A 17,834-nucleotide genomic window follows, 5' to 3' on the forward strand; every position below is an offset into this window, starting at 1 on the left:
TACCTCCTGACCTATCTCACTTTCTTCCCCATTAGGAAAATGTTGACTGTATTTTGGCTTGGACGCACGCCTCTTGAGACACTTATGTGCCAGAGGTTCTGTGTAGGAGGCGCACATCATCAGGCCAATTTATTCAGGCAGCAGGTCAGTCTAGGGCTGTAGGCCAGCTGCACTCCACATCCTCTGGCTGGGAGACACTGAGCTACTTGAAGCTGAGCTACCGTACTGTATTAGTAAATATTTCCCACTCCCCACACGCACTTGAGGAGCAGAACTCCCTGGAGATGTCTGTGTCTCGTCCCTCACAGCTGGATTTTTACAGAGGCTGGATAATAGCTTCTCCATCTTGATTCAGGGTAACCAAAACTCACTTCTAGCCTACTATTTTGTTTTGTATGGAGAAATAACACTCTCAGTAAAGGAAATAGAAGCCCCTGGTCAGGGAAGAGGAGAGCCTGGACCCACTTGGGCTTGTTTTGTGTGGGGAGTGGCTGCTAGGCACCACCATGGGGCACCTATGAGCCTGAGCGGCAAGAGCCCTCAACACCTGTGGGTTCTCTGTCACTTGATTATAAGGCTACCGAGTTCGGTTTGCTCTCAATCTAGTTTCCTCTATTACTAGTTACACCAGACTTCTCATATTCTAATATGTTGTTGCTTTTTTGCACATTGTTGGCCTGCTAAATACTAATAGACCTTTGTTTTTTCATATGTATTTTGTGTGCTGGGGACCAGATTAAGAAAGTACGTTCAAATATTTTAACTCATAGGAAACTTGATTTGCAATTCCTCATGGTAAGACTTATACAGATCGGCACTTAGTCAGAAGTGGGTTGTAGATTATTCTCAGAATTCGCTGCTCTCTCCCCTTCCCTGTACTCCACTTAACAGCTGTTTTGGTGTCTTTGTTCCAAGAAATTCAGGGCACCTGTCAAACCACATCTTCAAAGAAGGAAATGAAAGAATGATAAGAGCCTCGTTCAGAGTAGAGCTGAGTTTATTGTACATTTTTTTTAATTAGAGAAGTTGTAGGTTTACAGAAAAACCATGCATGAAATGCAGAGTTCCATGTGCCTCTCTATGAACACCTTACATTAGTGTGATACATTTGTTACAGTTGATAAAAGCACATCTTTAACTGTGGTCTATGCTTTCTATTAGGTTTCTCTGTTTGTATTTTGCAGTCCTATGTATTTTTTTAAAAATTTTTATTCTGGTGACATATATATACAACCTAAAATTCCCTGCTTTGACCACACTCAGATATTTAATTCAGTGCTGTTATGTTCACAAAAAAATGCTACTCTCCTGTTTGCTCTAGCAAACTGCCTTCCCTGTATTTTCCTTAGGTAGGATCTTTTAGCCATATACTGATGGGGTAAATCAATTTGGGATAATTTCATTATTAAACTAACTTGATTTCATGAAAATTAATCTTCAATCTCATTTTAATAAGAACAAAGCTCTTTGAATCAGTCACAGAGATTTTCAGCAGTCAGCTAAGATGCTGATTAAGTAGGTTTTAGTGGTTAGCTTACTGGTGTCCAGAAGCTAGAATTTCTTCAGAGATACCAGCTGCATGGGCTTAACAATGATGACCTTCCGTAGGACCACAAGATTTTGTTTGGAGATATGTTTGCAGTAATGCTTAACAGTTTTTGTAGCAAATGTTATGTTAAAGATCTCCTTTGAGACTTTCTGTTTAGCTGCTTGGCTACTTATATGTTCCATTGTTTTCCTAAATTTTCAGTAGCTGTCAGTCCTTTGTGCACTGAATTGTGCAATTCGTGCCTGGCCCAGTTTAGGACAGGCATCCTTCCCAGAACCTAGTTGGCTTCTCATAGGTTAAGCAGTTTGGCAAAAACTATAAACATGACTGAATAAAACCATAAAAACTGGAAACCTCAAGAACGGAGGAAAAAAAGAATTATTTTGACAGTGAACCATCCACATGCAGAGGATTCATCCTTTTGAAAAAAATTGTTTCTCTACTCTGGTCTCCTCGGCCTTCATAATTCTTATAATTTTTTTCTTTAAATAAAATCACCATCTTAACACCTTTCTTTTTTTTTTTTTTACATAGACAGGCACTGGGAATCGAACCCGGGTCCTCTGGCATGGCAGGCGAGCATTCTTGCCTGCTGAGCCACCGTGGCCTGCCCTTTTCATATTTCTTGATATCCTTGGTGTGGGGATGGGGGTGGGTGGGGCAAGATACTGGAAACTATTTAGCTGTTTCTTCTTAGTGCATTTTAACTTTCTTATTACCCAAGTCACAATCACACTTTGCTTTATACCAGTACAACTGAAAAGAGACTTTTGGGGGGAAGGAAAAAAATTGATTATTAAATTGATTTGATAGAATTTAGGGGTCCCTTTTTTTGTTTCTTTAGTTGTTCTTGTTGATATCATTTCTCTACTTATAAAGTACAGAAAATGAATGTGCTTCTGGTAGGTGCAGCTTATTTAGTATCACTGTAATCTCTAAAACGCATTTTGGTTTGTGGCTCCTTTAGGTGCCCTTTAATCTGTTTGGTTTTTCAGAGTAGTCCAAAAATGCTTTTCTAGCAAATTAGGTAAGACCCAATAGAGGATAACTATTTTTTGTAAGTTTTAATACTAATATGAGGAGGTTGATATTCTTAAGGCTTTATTATCATATATTTTTCCACTAAAATTCTTATGCAATCTCTATGTAGCTCTTGTTCATGCAATCATGGACTTTAATATTTATGTTTTAGATTGCAGGTTTGTTTCTTTTGATTGAGACATCATCTGTAGACTGCCTATCCTTTTATATCTGCTTATATCCTTATATCCACAATGGGACTACCAGTTTATCAGTTCTCTGACTCAGAGAGTCAGAGGCTTTGCTCTTGTTCGTTGAAAGTTAATATTTGCCATCAATTCTTAATTAAAACTGAAATTCAGAATAATTTTTTAAAAAGGGGGAAGGAGCATGAATGTTTGTGAAACATTCATTCAAAAACATGTAGAGCAGAAAAACCAGTCAACAGAAAGTTTTGGATTTATAACTGTTCAATCTCCCAGGAAGATCAGCCAAGTGTTAGAAGCAACCCACTGTTGGATGGGCAACATAGCATGTTAGATGAGAACAGGGGTTCTGAAGGGAAAGTGCTGAGTTCTGATCCTACTTCTGTTGCTGACTGCTTCTAGGGCAAGTTTCTTAACTTTTCTATGAGTCAGTAGTAAAAAGAGGATAGTACTAGTACCATTTCATAGGATGACTGTCAGGATTAAATGAATTAATATTTTTGAAGAGCTTAAAGCTAAGTTTGGTACAAAGTAAGTTTCTTAAAAATTAAAAAAAAAAGTAATGAAAACATCTCCTCTCCGAAGATAACACATCTTCTGAAAACAGCAAATACAGCAAATACATACTATACCTTCATTAGTGCTAGACTTTTCATCCTGTTTAAAGCAACTATCATACTTGTTAGTTCTAAGAACCAAATTATGTTGTAGATGATAATCTACCTAGAACTGAGAACTTTTTAAAACTTTTCAAAAGACTTTTAAAAAAAATTCTTTCTCTGCAAAAAGAAAAAAGGAAAGACATTTAACAGACTTAAAAGAATTAATTTGTAGATCTTATTGGCTATGAATAGGAGTTTGGAGAGATTCATTTCTTGGCTTGGGATTTCTAATGTCTGTATGACAGCTGTCACTTTAGTCTATGATTTGGAAGAGATACTAATTCTGAAATGAAAGTGTGATAACAATATATCTTACAATTGGTTAGTTGTTTAGTTTAGAATATCACTCACATCCCTCTGCATCCTGCACCAAAGCCATTCAGTCTTTCCCTCCTGATTACTTACTGCTTTCTTATTCCTTGTTTTGAATCAAAAGCTAAAAGCTGTGGTTTCATTCTTGTTAGTGCCTCCTATTCTTTTATCACTGGCTAATTCATCAGATTTGTCTATCTGCCACTTTAGATCTTCAGTTGTGTAAACCCATGTCTCCAAAATTTGATTTGGATTTCTCTTCATTGCCTCAAACAGTCAAGGTCTAAAAACCTAAATCTTCTACTTACCATTTTATTTTATTAAATTAAAGAATAACCACAGATGGAGAGAATGCAATCATATTTTAAATAGGATTAGCATCTTGAATATATGAATAACTTCTACAAATCAAGAAAAAAGCAGCAACTCAATAAAAAAGTGAGGGGAAATTAACTATTTTAAAGAAGAGAAAACATGAATGGCCAACAAACATGAAAAGATGTTCAAATTTATTAGTAAATTAGGAGGTGCAAAGTAAGACCACCGTAAATTACCATTTCGTGCTCAATAGATTGACATTAATTTAAGTGTGATAATTTCAAAGACTGGTGAGCATATGGAGCAATGAACACTCATATTTGGGAGTAAATTTTGGAGTAACCACTTTGGAAGTGAATTTGATATAAATAAGATTAAATGTATACATGTTGTGACCCAACAGTGCTACTGCTAGCTGGCTTTTTAACATATGCGCTCTAAAGACTGGCACAAAAATGTTCAAAACGCTATGTTTGGAACAGTGAAAACTGAAAAAAAAAATATGCATAAAAGGTAGAATAGATGATGTTCTAGTTTGCTAGCTACCAGAATGCAATATACCAGAAACAGAATGGCTTTTAAGGGGGAATTTAATAAGTTACAAGTTTACAGTTCTAAGGCTGAGAAAATGTCCCAATTAAAGCAAGTCTATAGAAACATCCAATTTAAGGCATCCAGGGAAAGATGCCTTGGTTCAAGGAGGCTGATGACGTTCAGTGTTTCTCTCTCAGCTGAAAGGGCACGTGGCAAACTTGGCAGCATCTGCCGGCTTCTCGTGGCTCTACAAAAGGGACTCTCTCCAAAATGTTTCCTCTTTTGAAGGATTCCAGCCACGGGAATTGCCACGGGATTGTTTTAGCCCAGTGTTCCAGAAAGCAATAGGGAAGTGAGGAAAATGGGAAAGAGTCACTGAGAAATGGGTAAAAGTCATGCTTTAAAACCTCACTATGTACAGAGATCTGCAGCAGTTATTTTTTCACATGCGGTATCTATTTCTAAAGAATTTCATTTCGTTTAGAAATGAAATGTCTAAATTTCTTTGTGAGCCTTGAACTCACAAAAACCTCTAGAGCTGCATATTATCTGGATTGTAGATTATTTAAATATTTTAATAAATTATTGTATAGTCATTGGATGACTAATGTGTATATATGTACTTTGTTCCTTCTTTTTCTCACTCTGCGACCTCCTCACAATTGAAAATGAAGATTGTTGCGTCCACTGTATCCTGGCGTGCTTGTTCTGTGAATTCCTGACCCTCTGCAATATTGTGCTGGGACAAGCCTCCTGCGGTCTGTGCACCTCTGAGGCCTGCTGCTGTTGCTGCGGAGAAGAAATGGGGGACGACTGTAACTGCCCTTGTGACATGGACTGTGGCATCATGGATGCCTGTTGTGAATCATCAGACTGTTTGGAAATCTGTATGGAATGCTGTGGAATTTGTTTTCCTTCATAAATATTTATCTTTTGTTTTGTGTTAAAACTGGAGAGTATTTTAAAATTCTTCTTTTAAGGGAGAAAAAAAGCATATAGTAAGAGTCTCATGAAGCAACCCAGTATTTGCACTAACTCAATATTTTAAGTAATCTCTGAATGCCTTATACTCTAACCAGAGCTACATGGTTTAATATGTGAAATTTTAACTACTTTTAGACTTAATAGGTTATAATAACCGAGGAACATTTTGACTAAAAAAAAGGTAAATATCTCTTCGTTTTTATTCTGTATTTTTACTTCTTATAACCATTCTCAGGAGCCCTTGCTCCAAACATGTTATTTCTCAGTAGGTATTTAAGCCTGACAGTTTATTTTTTGATGTTTATGTATTAATGGTTAAAAGTAAGTGTTCTTTATTTTAAAGTAAATGTTGGAAAAAAAATCCACACAGCAGATGGGTAGCTAGTGTTGAACTCCATATTCTCTTATCTGCTTTCCCTGCTTGTTCAACAGGCAAATTGAGTGTTTACTGGGTATCGTGGGTGTAATCCATTAAGGAGATGCATCCTATCCACAAGAGTGTGCAGTGTAAAAGAGCAAAGGGATGGGTAAACAAGGAAATATGGCACAATGCATAAAGAGGTGAAGGTTATAAGAGAGATAAACCCAATAGAAATACACAGAAAAGAGCAGCTAATTGTTGGCAGAACATTCAGGAAGGCTTCATGGTAGATGTGGCATTTGCAGTGGCTTCCTTCACTGCAGACTTCACCTCTACTTGAATGCGTTATTTAGATGTAGATGGACAACACGAACCACGTGTGCTCTTCAACAGTTCATAAAACATGCCCTAAACGTACTTCTTAGTTGAAGGTTATAACATTTCTTGAACGTTTAACTTATCTAGAAGTATGCCTTTTGTTGCAAATTGCATGATTAAATTTTTGATGAAAACAAAGCACCTTATTAAAATTGCTGTATTTCATAAGGAATGTGGGATGCTTTTGATAAATTCCTGCTAAATTAGCTGTTTAATATAAAAATCCCTATATTCTGATTTTCTGATCTTGATTTATTCAAAGGCTTCCTTTTTTCAGAGCTTTAAGTCCTCTTTTGGTGAGGGTAGGAGGCCAGGGTTTGATTGTTTTTCTGCTTTGGTTTGTTTTTTAACCAGTTTTATACTTTTGTAAACACAGTTAATCTTAAATGCAAACCATGCCTTTCCATGCAGTGGAAATCTAGACATCTACTAATGGGACCAGCCTTCAATATCACTATTTTATAAATTGATATGGCAGATTATAAAAACTCTTGAGTGTTAAAGGAGTCAGTTTCAAGACTCATAATTCTTAAGAAATAGAAACTTCTTGTAGTTCAGGTGGAAGGTAGAGTAAAATTTTATGCTATATGCTCTCCTGATAGGTTTGATTCCTTGCAAAAGTTTTGAAAGTATATTTTTGAATTAATATTTATTTTCAGTTGTTCTGACCAAACATCAAATTTATAGCAGAAAAGGTATATTTTTAGTAAACCTAGGCTTTTAAGAAAGGTTTTATACAAAGCATGGGAATGCCACCTCTGGTTTTTCCTTTGAGATGAAGCCTAGTTTCTACTTACATCATTACTTAAAGGGCTTAAAAATGAAAAAGTTAGCAAGACTCTTGAATCCCCCTTTTAGTGCTATTTATACATACAAAATAATTTAAATTGTTGTGTTTAAATAGAATTCTAGTAAATAGCTGCCTTTGCTCTTCCTCTTCTAAAGACTCATTTGTTGCATTAAACATAAGCAAAGCTTTTTCTTACTTCATAGTAACCAGAATATGAATATTTGCATATACCCAAATTTAACTTACACTTATGTTTTAGGATATGAGTATCATCAGATTATAGACATATAAAACCTTCTAATGACCTGTAACTGTTAGAATATTTCATTTTTATCCTGCAAAAGTTTTCAACCAAGTGGTTTGTCTCCTATTCAAAAAGATTCTGCTACTCTTTGCCATGAAAATATTAGCACTTTGGGAATAATGTTTCTCTGTAACAGAGAGCATTAGTGAATAGTGGAATTTTATTTTCATATTTACATTCACAATACTTTTCCTCTATTGTCTATGTCAGACAATTATTTCATAAAGCACCTTTTATAATTTTTTTAAATGCAAAAAGTAAAAGTAGGCAAATGTGAAATAGTTTCAATATATTTTAGAATTTCTGTATGTAAAATATTCCATTGAATTATATGGCCTTCATGATTAAGTGCTGTAGTTTGCGGTTATAGATTTGGCCTCTATAAATGCAGAAACTTAAACATTTTTAAACAGGACAAGTATTATCCTGAATACACTATTTTGAAATTTTTTAAAAATGACTTCTTTATTGTGCTTTAGCATACTTTTATACCTAATTGATGTATTCATTGATTTATATTTTAATGTATTCAACTATAATTTAAACCTGAGCCTTTTCTTTATCCTGTTACATTCCTTTCTGAGTATTTCTTAGTATTTTTATGTAACTCATGTGACTCATGCCCATAAGTGAACTATGAATGATACAAATCAGTTTATACAACAAATAATAGTTGATGTTTGACCTCAAAACTAGCATTCTTTAAAAAGCTCACAATAGAATAAACTACAATTTTTTGTATATATTTATTCCATTTATGATTGTTTTCGTTTATGTTGAAATTATCTCTTGACTTACAAAAACAATTGCAATTTTCATATATAACTGATATTAAACACCAAGTTAAAAATCTTCAAAAATTTATGAGATTGATTTTAATGACTTAATTAAAATCACACAAAAGTAAATCATCAGCAGAATTTCCTTCTAGGGTCTTTAGTACCAGTTTTTCGTAGGAAACGTTTTATTGTAAGTCTGTAACTAAAACCATGCAGTATGACTTCATTAAGGAGGCGGCTTTTTATCTAAGAAAATAATACTTTTATTTTTGTATTTTTATAGTCTAACAACTGCATCCATTTTCCTTATCTGAAGTAGTCAGTGTGATCTGAGCAGTTCAAGGAGTAACCAAGGCAACCTTATGTAATAACTTCCCATTCTCTATCCATACTCATTCTATCAGTGCCCCTAGATTCTAATGTTAGAAATGTCAAAGCTCACTACCTAGCAAGTAAGACTCGAGTCAAGAGACTCTGTGGCTTGCCTTCTTGAATTTTAGTTTAAAAGCTTGGATTTACCCAAATGCCTAATTAATAAGTTTATTTATCAATAAGATTATTTCTCAGATTACTCAAGACCTTCATGCCTCTTTCAAATACTTGTGATTTGTTGGCCTGTTGAATTGCTACCTCTAATATGACAGACAAGATAAAGTTTTATCAAGTATTATAATATCCATTTTTCTCTTTCTTTTAGAGCATGCCATTTTTGTTTTAAACAGTGGTTAATATATTGAAGGGGTTTATTCTACACTTATTTGTATCTTTAACCAAGGATTGGTTATTCTAGAGAACTCCTCATCTCCATGCTCCTCTGTAACAGTACATTTACAGGGAGTGTTTTCTCTGTGCTTAAATTGCTGCTGGGTATATCAAGGGAGTCACATAACCCTAAGGAACTTTCAACTCAGAGAAGAAGTTTGGCATCCTCTGTGAGAAAACTGTTAGTTCCAATAATGAAGCTATTCATATTTTCTGGCCTGTATAATATTACTTTTTGAGGTTTTGGTTAAAATGAAAGGGATTGTGGAGAGGGAATAACATTGTAATGCAGCCCTAATGTGGAGAGTATTTTTTTTGCAACAATTAACATTGTGACTAAATCCATCATATATTTTCACTTTGCAAAACTCCCAATGAATGATGACTCCTACCTCTACATTGAAGGACTGTGAATCAAATATTATATGTATAATCACATTTTCATGAATTCAGCGAGCATTCTGGAGGTGAAAGGATCATAACCATGAGAACAAAGCCACCGCCAAACCCACCTGGAGCGCAGGATCTCTAGGGCAAGTGGAAATCTGCTCCATCCCCTTCTTCATCAAGCTGGGACAACCACGTGGCATTTTCCACTGTGACCACAACTATTGCTCCTTAGCACCTGTATGTCCACAGGAGTAGTTCCTGCCTACCGACTTAACTGTGGCGGGTAGTTCTAGTTCCATTGTTTGTTTGCTACTATTCATGCCTTCCACCCCTCACCTCAGTGCTGGCGGAAAGAAAATCATTAATTTAGTAGCAGGGTGATGGTGAAGAAATCATCTTAGAAAGCCACGCTTTGACACATCAGCTACGCTGGATATGGATATAGGTGTTAAGGATAAAGTGCAGCTCTGCAATTAGGTGTTCACTTCCAGGCAGGTCTTTGTGTGAGGTTTAGATGAGAATGTAATTATTAGGTAAATGGTGAAAAGCAAATTCAAACAAATTCTTCCTAAGTTTAGCATGAAAAATTGAAAAGGTTCTTAAATTCTGTCTGATGCATAAAGGGCTAGAAGCAAAGGAATTACATTCCAAAGCCAAGAAAGAGGGTGTACAAAAGCAGCTGATCCACTTGACATAGTTCATAGCCTTTTGCAAAGGAATAAAAGCCTGTTGAGCAGGGAACCAAAAGATCTCATTATAGGATGAAGCCAAGCCATATTAAAGCTTGTGCACTAGTAACTATGTCTAAAAACAGCCTGCTGTTTTATATTGAACCAATACATTTCTTAACTTGGTAGGTTGCAGTGTAAAGATGTACAGAGCCTGTCTGCTGGATGCTATGCCAATTACAGATGTGGCAGAGAAGTGTCAAACACCTGCAAACAGTATCACAAGCAATCTTAGAATGAAACAAAAGAAGTTTTAAAATGTCATTTCAAAACCTAGAAAGTACAGTTCATCATGTGTGTCTGACTTAGAGTCTTGAAATCACTTTTATTATATAATTTAATGTGGACATCATCTGATCCCTAAATCAGAATGCACAATACTTTCAAGGATGCGAGTAGCGTCTGAGAGATAAGAAGCTTATCTTTTAAAAGTAACACCTTTAGATGACAAGGCATCTGTGATCAGCTTGGCAGGAACTGTGTTTTCTTGGTGTTGGGTTGAAGGAGGAGGGAAATATTCATGAATGCATATTATATTAGGTTTTATCAGATCATCAGAAAGAATAATTGGGCATATTTACACAATTGCATTTTAGTAAACTATTATGTCAGCTTAATTATAATACGTATTCTAGTAAGAGTACATTAAATCACAATCCAAAGGCAATTTAGCTACTGAGGACATTATTTTTTTTATCTAATTATTCACAAATTAATGAATAAAATTAAATTCCAATCACTGAAGAAAATGAAGCAATGGTGAGAATCAGAACTACAGATTAGCTAAAGCAAAGATATGCAATGCATAACAGAATTAAAGCATTTCTTTTATTCACACTCAGTGCTTAAAAAAGAACAAATCCATCATCTTGAAATTTGACTTGTAGCCTGACATTAAAAATAATATGAGTAGAATTTTCAGTGGGGTAAGCACAAAACTAGTTCAAGTTGTGTCACTCTCAATTACTATACTCAGGTAGTGTGCCCATTAAAATTCCCACTTGTGGGTTCTGCTCACTATGCAAATGGGGTCATTACCTGGAGAATTTAATTGGTTATGACACTGGGAGTAGGGCTTTTCCTTTCAAAATAAACCTACTTACACACATTTTCACTAGAAATTTGATTGTCGTATATACTTTGGATTGTTTGGCTCTATAAATATTTACTCAATTTAGACTGTCCTTGCTTACTTATTTCTTACAAATAATTCAAAATGGATCCAAATTACTTTGATAGGGTTTTATTTCTATGTCTATAAGGCTAGTTGGAAAGAATCTTTTGTAAGTTGTATTGCTCAAAAACGCATTTTTAAAAGTCTTTGTATATTTAAAACCACCCACACATAGGTACACTTCCAGTAAAGGTTTTCATCATTTAGTAGCATTTTCTCTTTCTTAATAATTCTAAATATTTAATTTAAGATGTTTCTTCTGTTTTGTCAATTTAAAAACTACATTTATTTAATCTACCCTATTGGATATATGACATATATAATATTGCCGAGGAGACATGTCCTCAACGCTTACAAGTTCCTTATATTCACTGAAAAGTCATTGTGGGAACTTTAAGTTGTTTGTCGGAAGGTCAATTCTAGTGACACTTCCACCATGAAGCATAAACCAAGAAACTACTGAATTTAAAGTAAATGAACAATTAATTGGTGTGAAGAGTGCAGCTCTCCATACACCCACAATCTGTTTTCATTGGTTGGTACTTTAATTAGAGAAGCCTGAGCTTATAGCCACCTGAATGGCCTGAATTTACAGTAAACATTGAAATTTCAGTGTGGTTTAGTGGCTGGACTGTTAACTGGGCATCCAGGAATTTAGTTTCAAGAAACTCTCTACCAACAGTTTTCAGAGAGAGAAAAAGTAGACACAAGATTGCTGTATGTATTAATGGGATCATCTCAGGGAAACACTAACAGCTCCTCAAAAGAGAGGGGATATGTAGTCGAAATTTTTATTACTGTCCCAAGTTGTACAATCAGTCCAGATTTTATCACTAGTTTATCAGGCCTAAGGAGAGTGTTATTCCTTTAATGTAAAAAAAAAATTCCAAAAATAAGAGAAAAAAAATAAATCTAAGGATGATAGAAGAGGAAAGAATACGAGTTCATAACTGGACCACTGACAGAAATTTTAACATCTGTAACCATGGGAAATTTCCCATAGAATATCAAATATGGATCCAAGTCTCTGACATACATTTTTCTTATGACATTTCTAATTGTGCCTGGAGGATAAGAAGGAGTTGGCGCATCCAATAAATATAATCATTTACATGCACGGAGCTCCCTTTGAAGTTAATAGGACCTATGTAAGGGGGAGTTATGCACCAAGAAAACGGAGTTCAAGGTGAATCTAGTTCTTTCTTTTTAACATGCAGTGGTATTGCTAACTCATTTGGATTTTCTTACTGCTTATCTTTCTTTGTACGTGATGTTTCAGTTGGGGTTGAGTAAAGTGCTCCATGTGTAGAAGAAAGATAGCCAAAAAGAGAGGATGTGATGATTGGCAAGCATACACCCAGGGACCAGCTTTCAAAGATAGCATCCAAAAGTGATAGGGCCTGACAGTTGTAGAGCTTGTTTAACTTTTTTAAAGAAAACGATATCCATTTTCTCATTTGATCTTAAAAACCCCTGATTCATCTAGGATTTACATTTTTACCCCTCCATTTCACAGATGAAAATACTGGTAACACAGTTAGTTACTGATAGATCTAGGACACCTGATTTCTGTTCCTGGATCTTTCCATTAGATTAATATTTTTCCTATATAACTTAATATAATACATAAATTCATTCACAACTGCTCTGGTGAAACTAGGTGCGGGCAAGGGGTTTTGAAGTTTTGCCTGCCTTGTCTTCATCTCGCCTTTCCTACCTCAGCTTGGATTCTATAACTAAAAGTCATATCTATTTGTGTTACTGATCTCTCATGACATGTATTGACCCAAATGTCAATCAACCCTCAATATCACACTAGTGCAGTGTTTATTTATCAATGATATCTGTTTTCTTTTTTTTTTTTCCTAGAGAGATGAGGAGTCAAGAATTAATGTTCTTTCTAAGATAGTGTGCAGGTCATTCTCCATTTGCCCCTCCAGATCTATTCTCCCATCTGCTTTGTGCTGTGCTCCCTTGCTTTCTGGCTTCAAGTTGACTTTGGCTGATGGAAATCTGTGGCAGGAAATCAGATCGTGAAGGAGAGAGAGATTAAGTTATTAATATCCCACCCCGTCCTTTGGTCCCTTTCCTTCCAGGCACTGATTTTGGCAGTGGCTTTCTACCACATGAGGGGTTCCTTTGCAGTTGTCCCTCTCCCATAGCTATAATTTCCTCCCCCTTGCCCTTTCAGGCACGCAGCAGAAATGATCTGCCATTGTTGCAAGCCCTTAGCATTTCATCCTGCCTTGTTGGTTTCCTTACTACCTGATCCTCTGTAAACAGAACCTTTTATTAAACTCTCTTCAATTAAACCCTTTGAGGGAGCCATCTGTTTCCTGCAAGCGCCCCTCCAGGGCTACAAAGTAGTAAGAGAGAGTGAGTTTGTGAGTGTGCAAATGCACATATTATCTGAATCCAATCTTACCACCTATTTCTAAGATTTATCTTAATAATGTAAATCCTGGGCGTCCTTTGCATATTTGTGTTTCTCCAACATGGACAGTTAGTCAAATCTAGTATTATAATAATGCAATAAAGACCCCAGAAATTTCCTTAACAATTTTGGGTCAGTGATCATACATTTTCCATGACACATCTGTCCATTTAACACTAGAACAAACTGAGGGTGAAGAAGGAAAATAGGAGGGTATCATCATGAATGATTCAAATTTAGTGTTGAGTAGTCTAAAGCTTTAGGATTCCTAGAGGTGACAAGGTTTTCCTTTGTTCCCCAGGACCTGAAATGGCTCAGCATCACTATTAACCTAAGTAGACCCATAGTAGTTTCCTAGCATGGAAGTTAATCCCCCCAGAAATGTCTTATTTGAGGATTCTATATGAGTGAAACCACTGACAATAAACCAGGTACTAAGACCTCCATGTAACTTCAGGCTGAATAGTTCCAACTTAAGATAGGTCCAGTGTCAAACCTTAGAAAAGCAGCTCAACCAGCTCAACCATAGGTTAGCAAACCTGCAACATTAATTGATACCTGACCATTCACCCAGTTAGTCAAGGAGCATTTTTTGGCCTCCTGTTTGTGCCAGATCCTATACTATGAGCAGTAGTAGGAAGATGTTCTTCAACAAGAGTTGTCATTTTCAAGAGAGAGAATGCATGTTCATTTGATAGAATTAGAGAGTTAATAGAGATATAGAGAGATGGGTATAATTCCTATGGGAGTAGAGAGGTGAGAGTGACTAGGACTTTCTAGACACATTAGAAGAGGAAATATTCAAACTGGGATTTGGAGAAGGAGTAAATATTTGTTTTAGTTTGCTAAAGCTGCCAGAATACAATATACCAGAAATGGAATGGCTTTTAAAAAGGGAATTTATTAAGTTGCAAGTTTACAGTTCTAAGGCCATAGAACTGTCCAAACTAAGGCATCCAGAGAAAAATACATTGAGCTTTGGGGTTTCAGTCTCAGCTGGGAAGGCACATGGTGATGTCTGCTAGCTTTCTTTATGGGCTTCTTCAAATGGTTTCCCCAGAAATGTTTTCTTTCTGCATCTCCAGGGTCTCTGGCTGTGTTGTCTCTGAAGCGTTTTGCAAAATGGTTTCCTTTTAAAAGGACTCCAGTAAGCAATCCACCTTGAATGGGTGGAGACTCAGCTCCATGGAAACTACCTCATCAAATGGTACCACCCACAACTGGGTAGATCACATCTCCATGGAAATGACTTAGTCATTTGACTAAGATCCCACCCAGAAATATTGAGTCAGGGTTGAAGAGCATGGCTTTTCCAGGGTGCACAACAGTTTCAAACCAGCACAATATTCATCAGGTGTGGAAGAGGTAAAAGCACTAGAAGCCAAAGGAGCAAAGATCAGGATTAAAACATAGCTATTCTTGGGTACATAATGCTTTCAAACCAGCACAATATAAGTATAATATGAATAACATATTATTCATATGTTATTCATTCAATTACTGCAGTAATTTGGAAAGACTGGAGCATGAAGGGTATATGAAAAAATGCAGAACCAGGTCAGGCAGGGCAGTATCTTAATGCCCACCAAAGGCTCCTGAACCTCTGCTAAAGCAATTTGAATACGTCAGAGGATTTTTAATCAAAAAAAGTGGTGAGATTAAATTTATATTTTGATCACATTTATATTTGGTAGCAGTAAGTTTGGTCTAGAGGGGGTTGAGAACGAATTTAGGTAAGCAGTTAAAAGATTTTGTATTGATTTACATGAAAAATAGGGAGGGCCTGAACTAAGGATTTTGCTGTAGAGACAGATAGGGTATGGGGAACAGATTTGAATATATTTCTGGAATAGCTTGAAAGACCATTCTAAGGTGAACAGACATGTTAAATGTGCCCAGTATTTGCACACAGAACCATTTTTATGAATGTTAAATTAAAGGCAAGTCCATAGCAGTATTAAAGCGTTCTCATATTCCAGGCCACTAGCGCGCTTTCGTTAAATGAGGTAATGGTTCTGAAAGTGCTTTTTAAGAGCCATATAGATTTTAGGAAACTTTTTCATAATTCTTTTTAGGGTTTGCATGATGGGAATGATAGTATGAACTAAGAGATCAATGCCAAAGTAAAATCTCTTGTCCTTTAGTATGCTAATAGTGTATGTCAGCAAGGCAGTAAGGAGAGAAAGGAGAGGGAGACAAAAACCAAAAAGACACAGACAAAGGATGTCCAGAATGTCTGGCATATAATCAGTGTTCAACTATATATTTGTTGCCTGAATAAGTGACTAAAGGAATAAATACATTTACATATATGTGTTAGTTTGAAAGCTGCCAGAATGCAGTATATGGTATGGTTTTTATTAAGGGGAATTTAATAAGTTACAAGTTTACAATTCTAAGGAAGTGAAAGAGTCCAAATTAAGACACCAACAAAAGGCTACCTTCACTTAAGAAAGGCTGATACTGTCTGGAACACCTCTGTCAGCTGAGTGGTCACATGGCTGGCGTTTGCTGGTCCCTTGCTCCTAGGCTCCAATGCTTCCAGCCTCTGTTCCTGTGGGGGTTCCTCATTTTGCTTCTCCAGGGCTGGGTTTCATCTCTTGGCTTCCCTTGGCTCTCTCCAGGTTCTGGCTTGCTTAACATCTCATGGCAACATCTTCTGGGCTCCAAGCATTTCCAAACATCGGTATCTCTGTTCTCCACATGTCAGCTCTGCTCTAGAGTGTCTGTTGGCTCTACGGTTTCTGACGCTTCTGTTATTTCTGTCAGCTCGGCCTGCTCTGAGTTCCCTACAAAATGTTTCCTCTTTTAAAGGACTTCAGTAAACTAATTAAGACCCACCCAAAATGGGTAGAGTCACATCTCCATCTAATCAAAAGGTCACACCCACAATTGGGCACGTCACATCTCTGTGGGGATAATCTAATCAAAGTTTCCAACCTGCAGTCTTCGATTAGGATTAAAAGAAACGGCTGTTCCCACAGGATTGGATCAGGATTAAAACATGGCTATTCTGGGGTACATAATACTTTCAAACTGGTACAATAAATATATAATATGAATAACAATGTGAAAAATTTGATATCTAGTAGGAAGAAATGCACTGGATGACAATTACTGAGCATAATTGAGAGAGAGAAAAATTATTTCTACTGGGCTATGCATATGTACAGTAGTTTGACCCTTTTAAACTAAATTGACAGGCCACTAATAAATTACTAGTTATTAACTGATTGGTTAAATGAATCATTCCTTAATTGTCTTACTAAGTAGGCCCAGTTCCAGTCATGGTCTTAGGTATAGGTAGAAACCAAATCTCTTTGCTCAGCCTCCAGCAGCTTGAAAATTAGTGTGTAACATCATCTAATGTTGTGTTTTTACCCACTTTGTCTTTTGGCAAAACTTGATTCAAATTTTCAATTGATCATGTTCCAATATTTATGTTAGTCTGGGAGGGTGTTTACTGGCTGCAAGAGATTGCCTGATTTGTCTTAAGTTTTGTGTATAATATATTATGTTCTCTGAGTTCTCATATTCTGCATTGTATTATACGGCAATTGTTTTCTGTATTGTAATTCCAACAAATTACAAAAGCATCATGAAATTAAATTCTGTGCTTTTTTTATAATAATTTTTTTATATAATTTATATAAATATTTGAATCACATTGCAAATGCCAGTGCAAGTTCAAGGAAATTCTAAAATACAGGTGTTTAGACCTAAAATATAACAAATTGTACTGAAGTTCATAGATGGTGAAGATACATTAATACTTTTAGGATATTTTAATGCTTAGCATTAGTATTATTTCTCCTTTAAATATGAGCATCCGCCTGGAACAAGGACTACTTGCATGGGACAAAGTTAATATTTAATAAGAGGAAACATTTGACTTATGTTTCTTAAATGTCAACAGGTATATGATTTTTAAAAGCATCAAAATACCTGAATATCTGTGACGAAAAAATTATATCTTTTCTATAGCCATTAAAAAGTCCCATTATTTTTAAGTTGGCAGATCATCTTGAAAAAGTTTTCTTAATGAAAATCTATGGCTAGATAATACGTTGTATAATTATATTCTGAATTTGCATTAATAAAGTATTATACTTGTAAGTTTTACAACCAGAAGTAACATTATAGTTGTTA

General features: G+C 35.8%; 1 protein-coding gene across 1 annotated transcript in view; it reads left to right on the plus strand.

The window, feature by feature from the left end:
• MDFIC (MyoD family inhibitor domain containing) overlaps nt 1-16,266 on the plus strand; it is a 100,089-nt gene extending 83,823 nt beyond the window's left edge. The window contains exon 4 of the mRNA XM_077113969.1: nt 5,276-16,266. Coding sequence (XP_076970084.1) covers nt 5,276-5,523 — 248 coding nt within the window. The 3' untranslated portion in view covers nt 5,524-16,266. The remainder of the gene's footprint in view (nt 1-5,275) is intronic.
• The last annotated feature ends 1,568 nt before the right edge of the window (nt 16,267-17,834 follow it).

Source organism: Tamandua tetradactyla, chromosome 1 (assembly GCF_023851605.1).
Source record: "Tamandua tetradactyla isolate mTamTet1 chromosome 1, mTamTet1.pri, whole genome shotgun sequence".
Taxonomy (NCBI): Eukaryota; Metazoa; Chordata; class Mammalia; order Pilosa; family Myrmecophagidae; genus Tamandua; species Tamandua tetradactyla.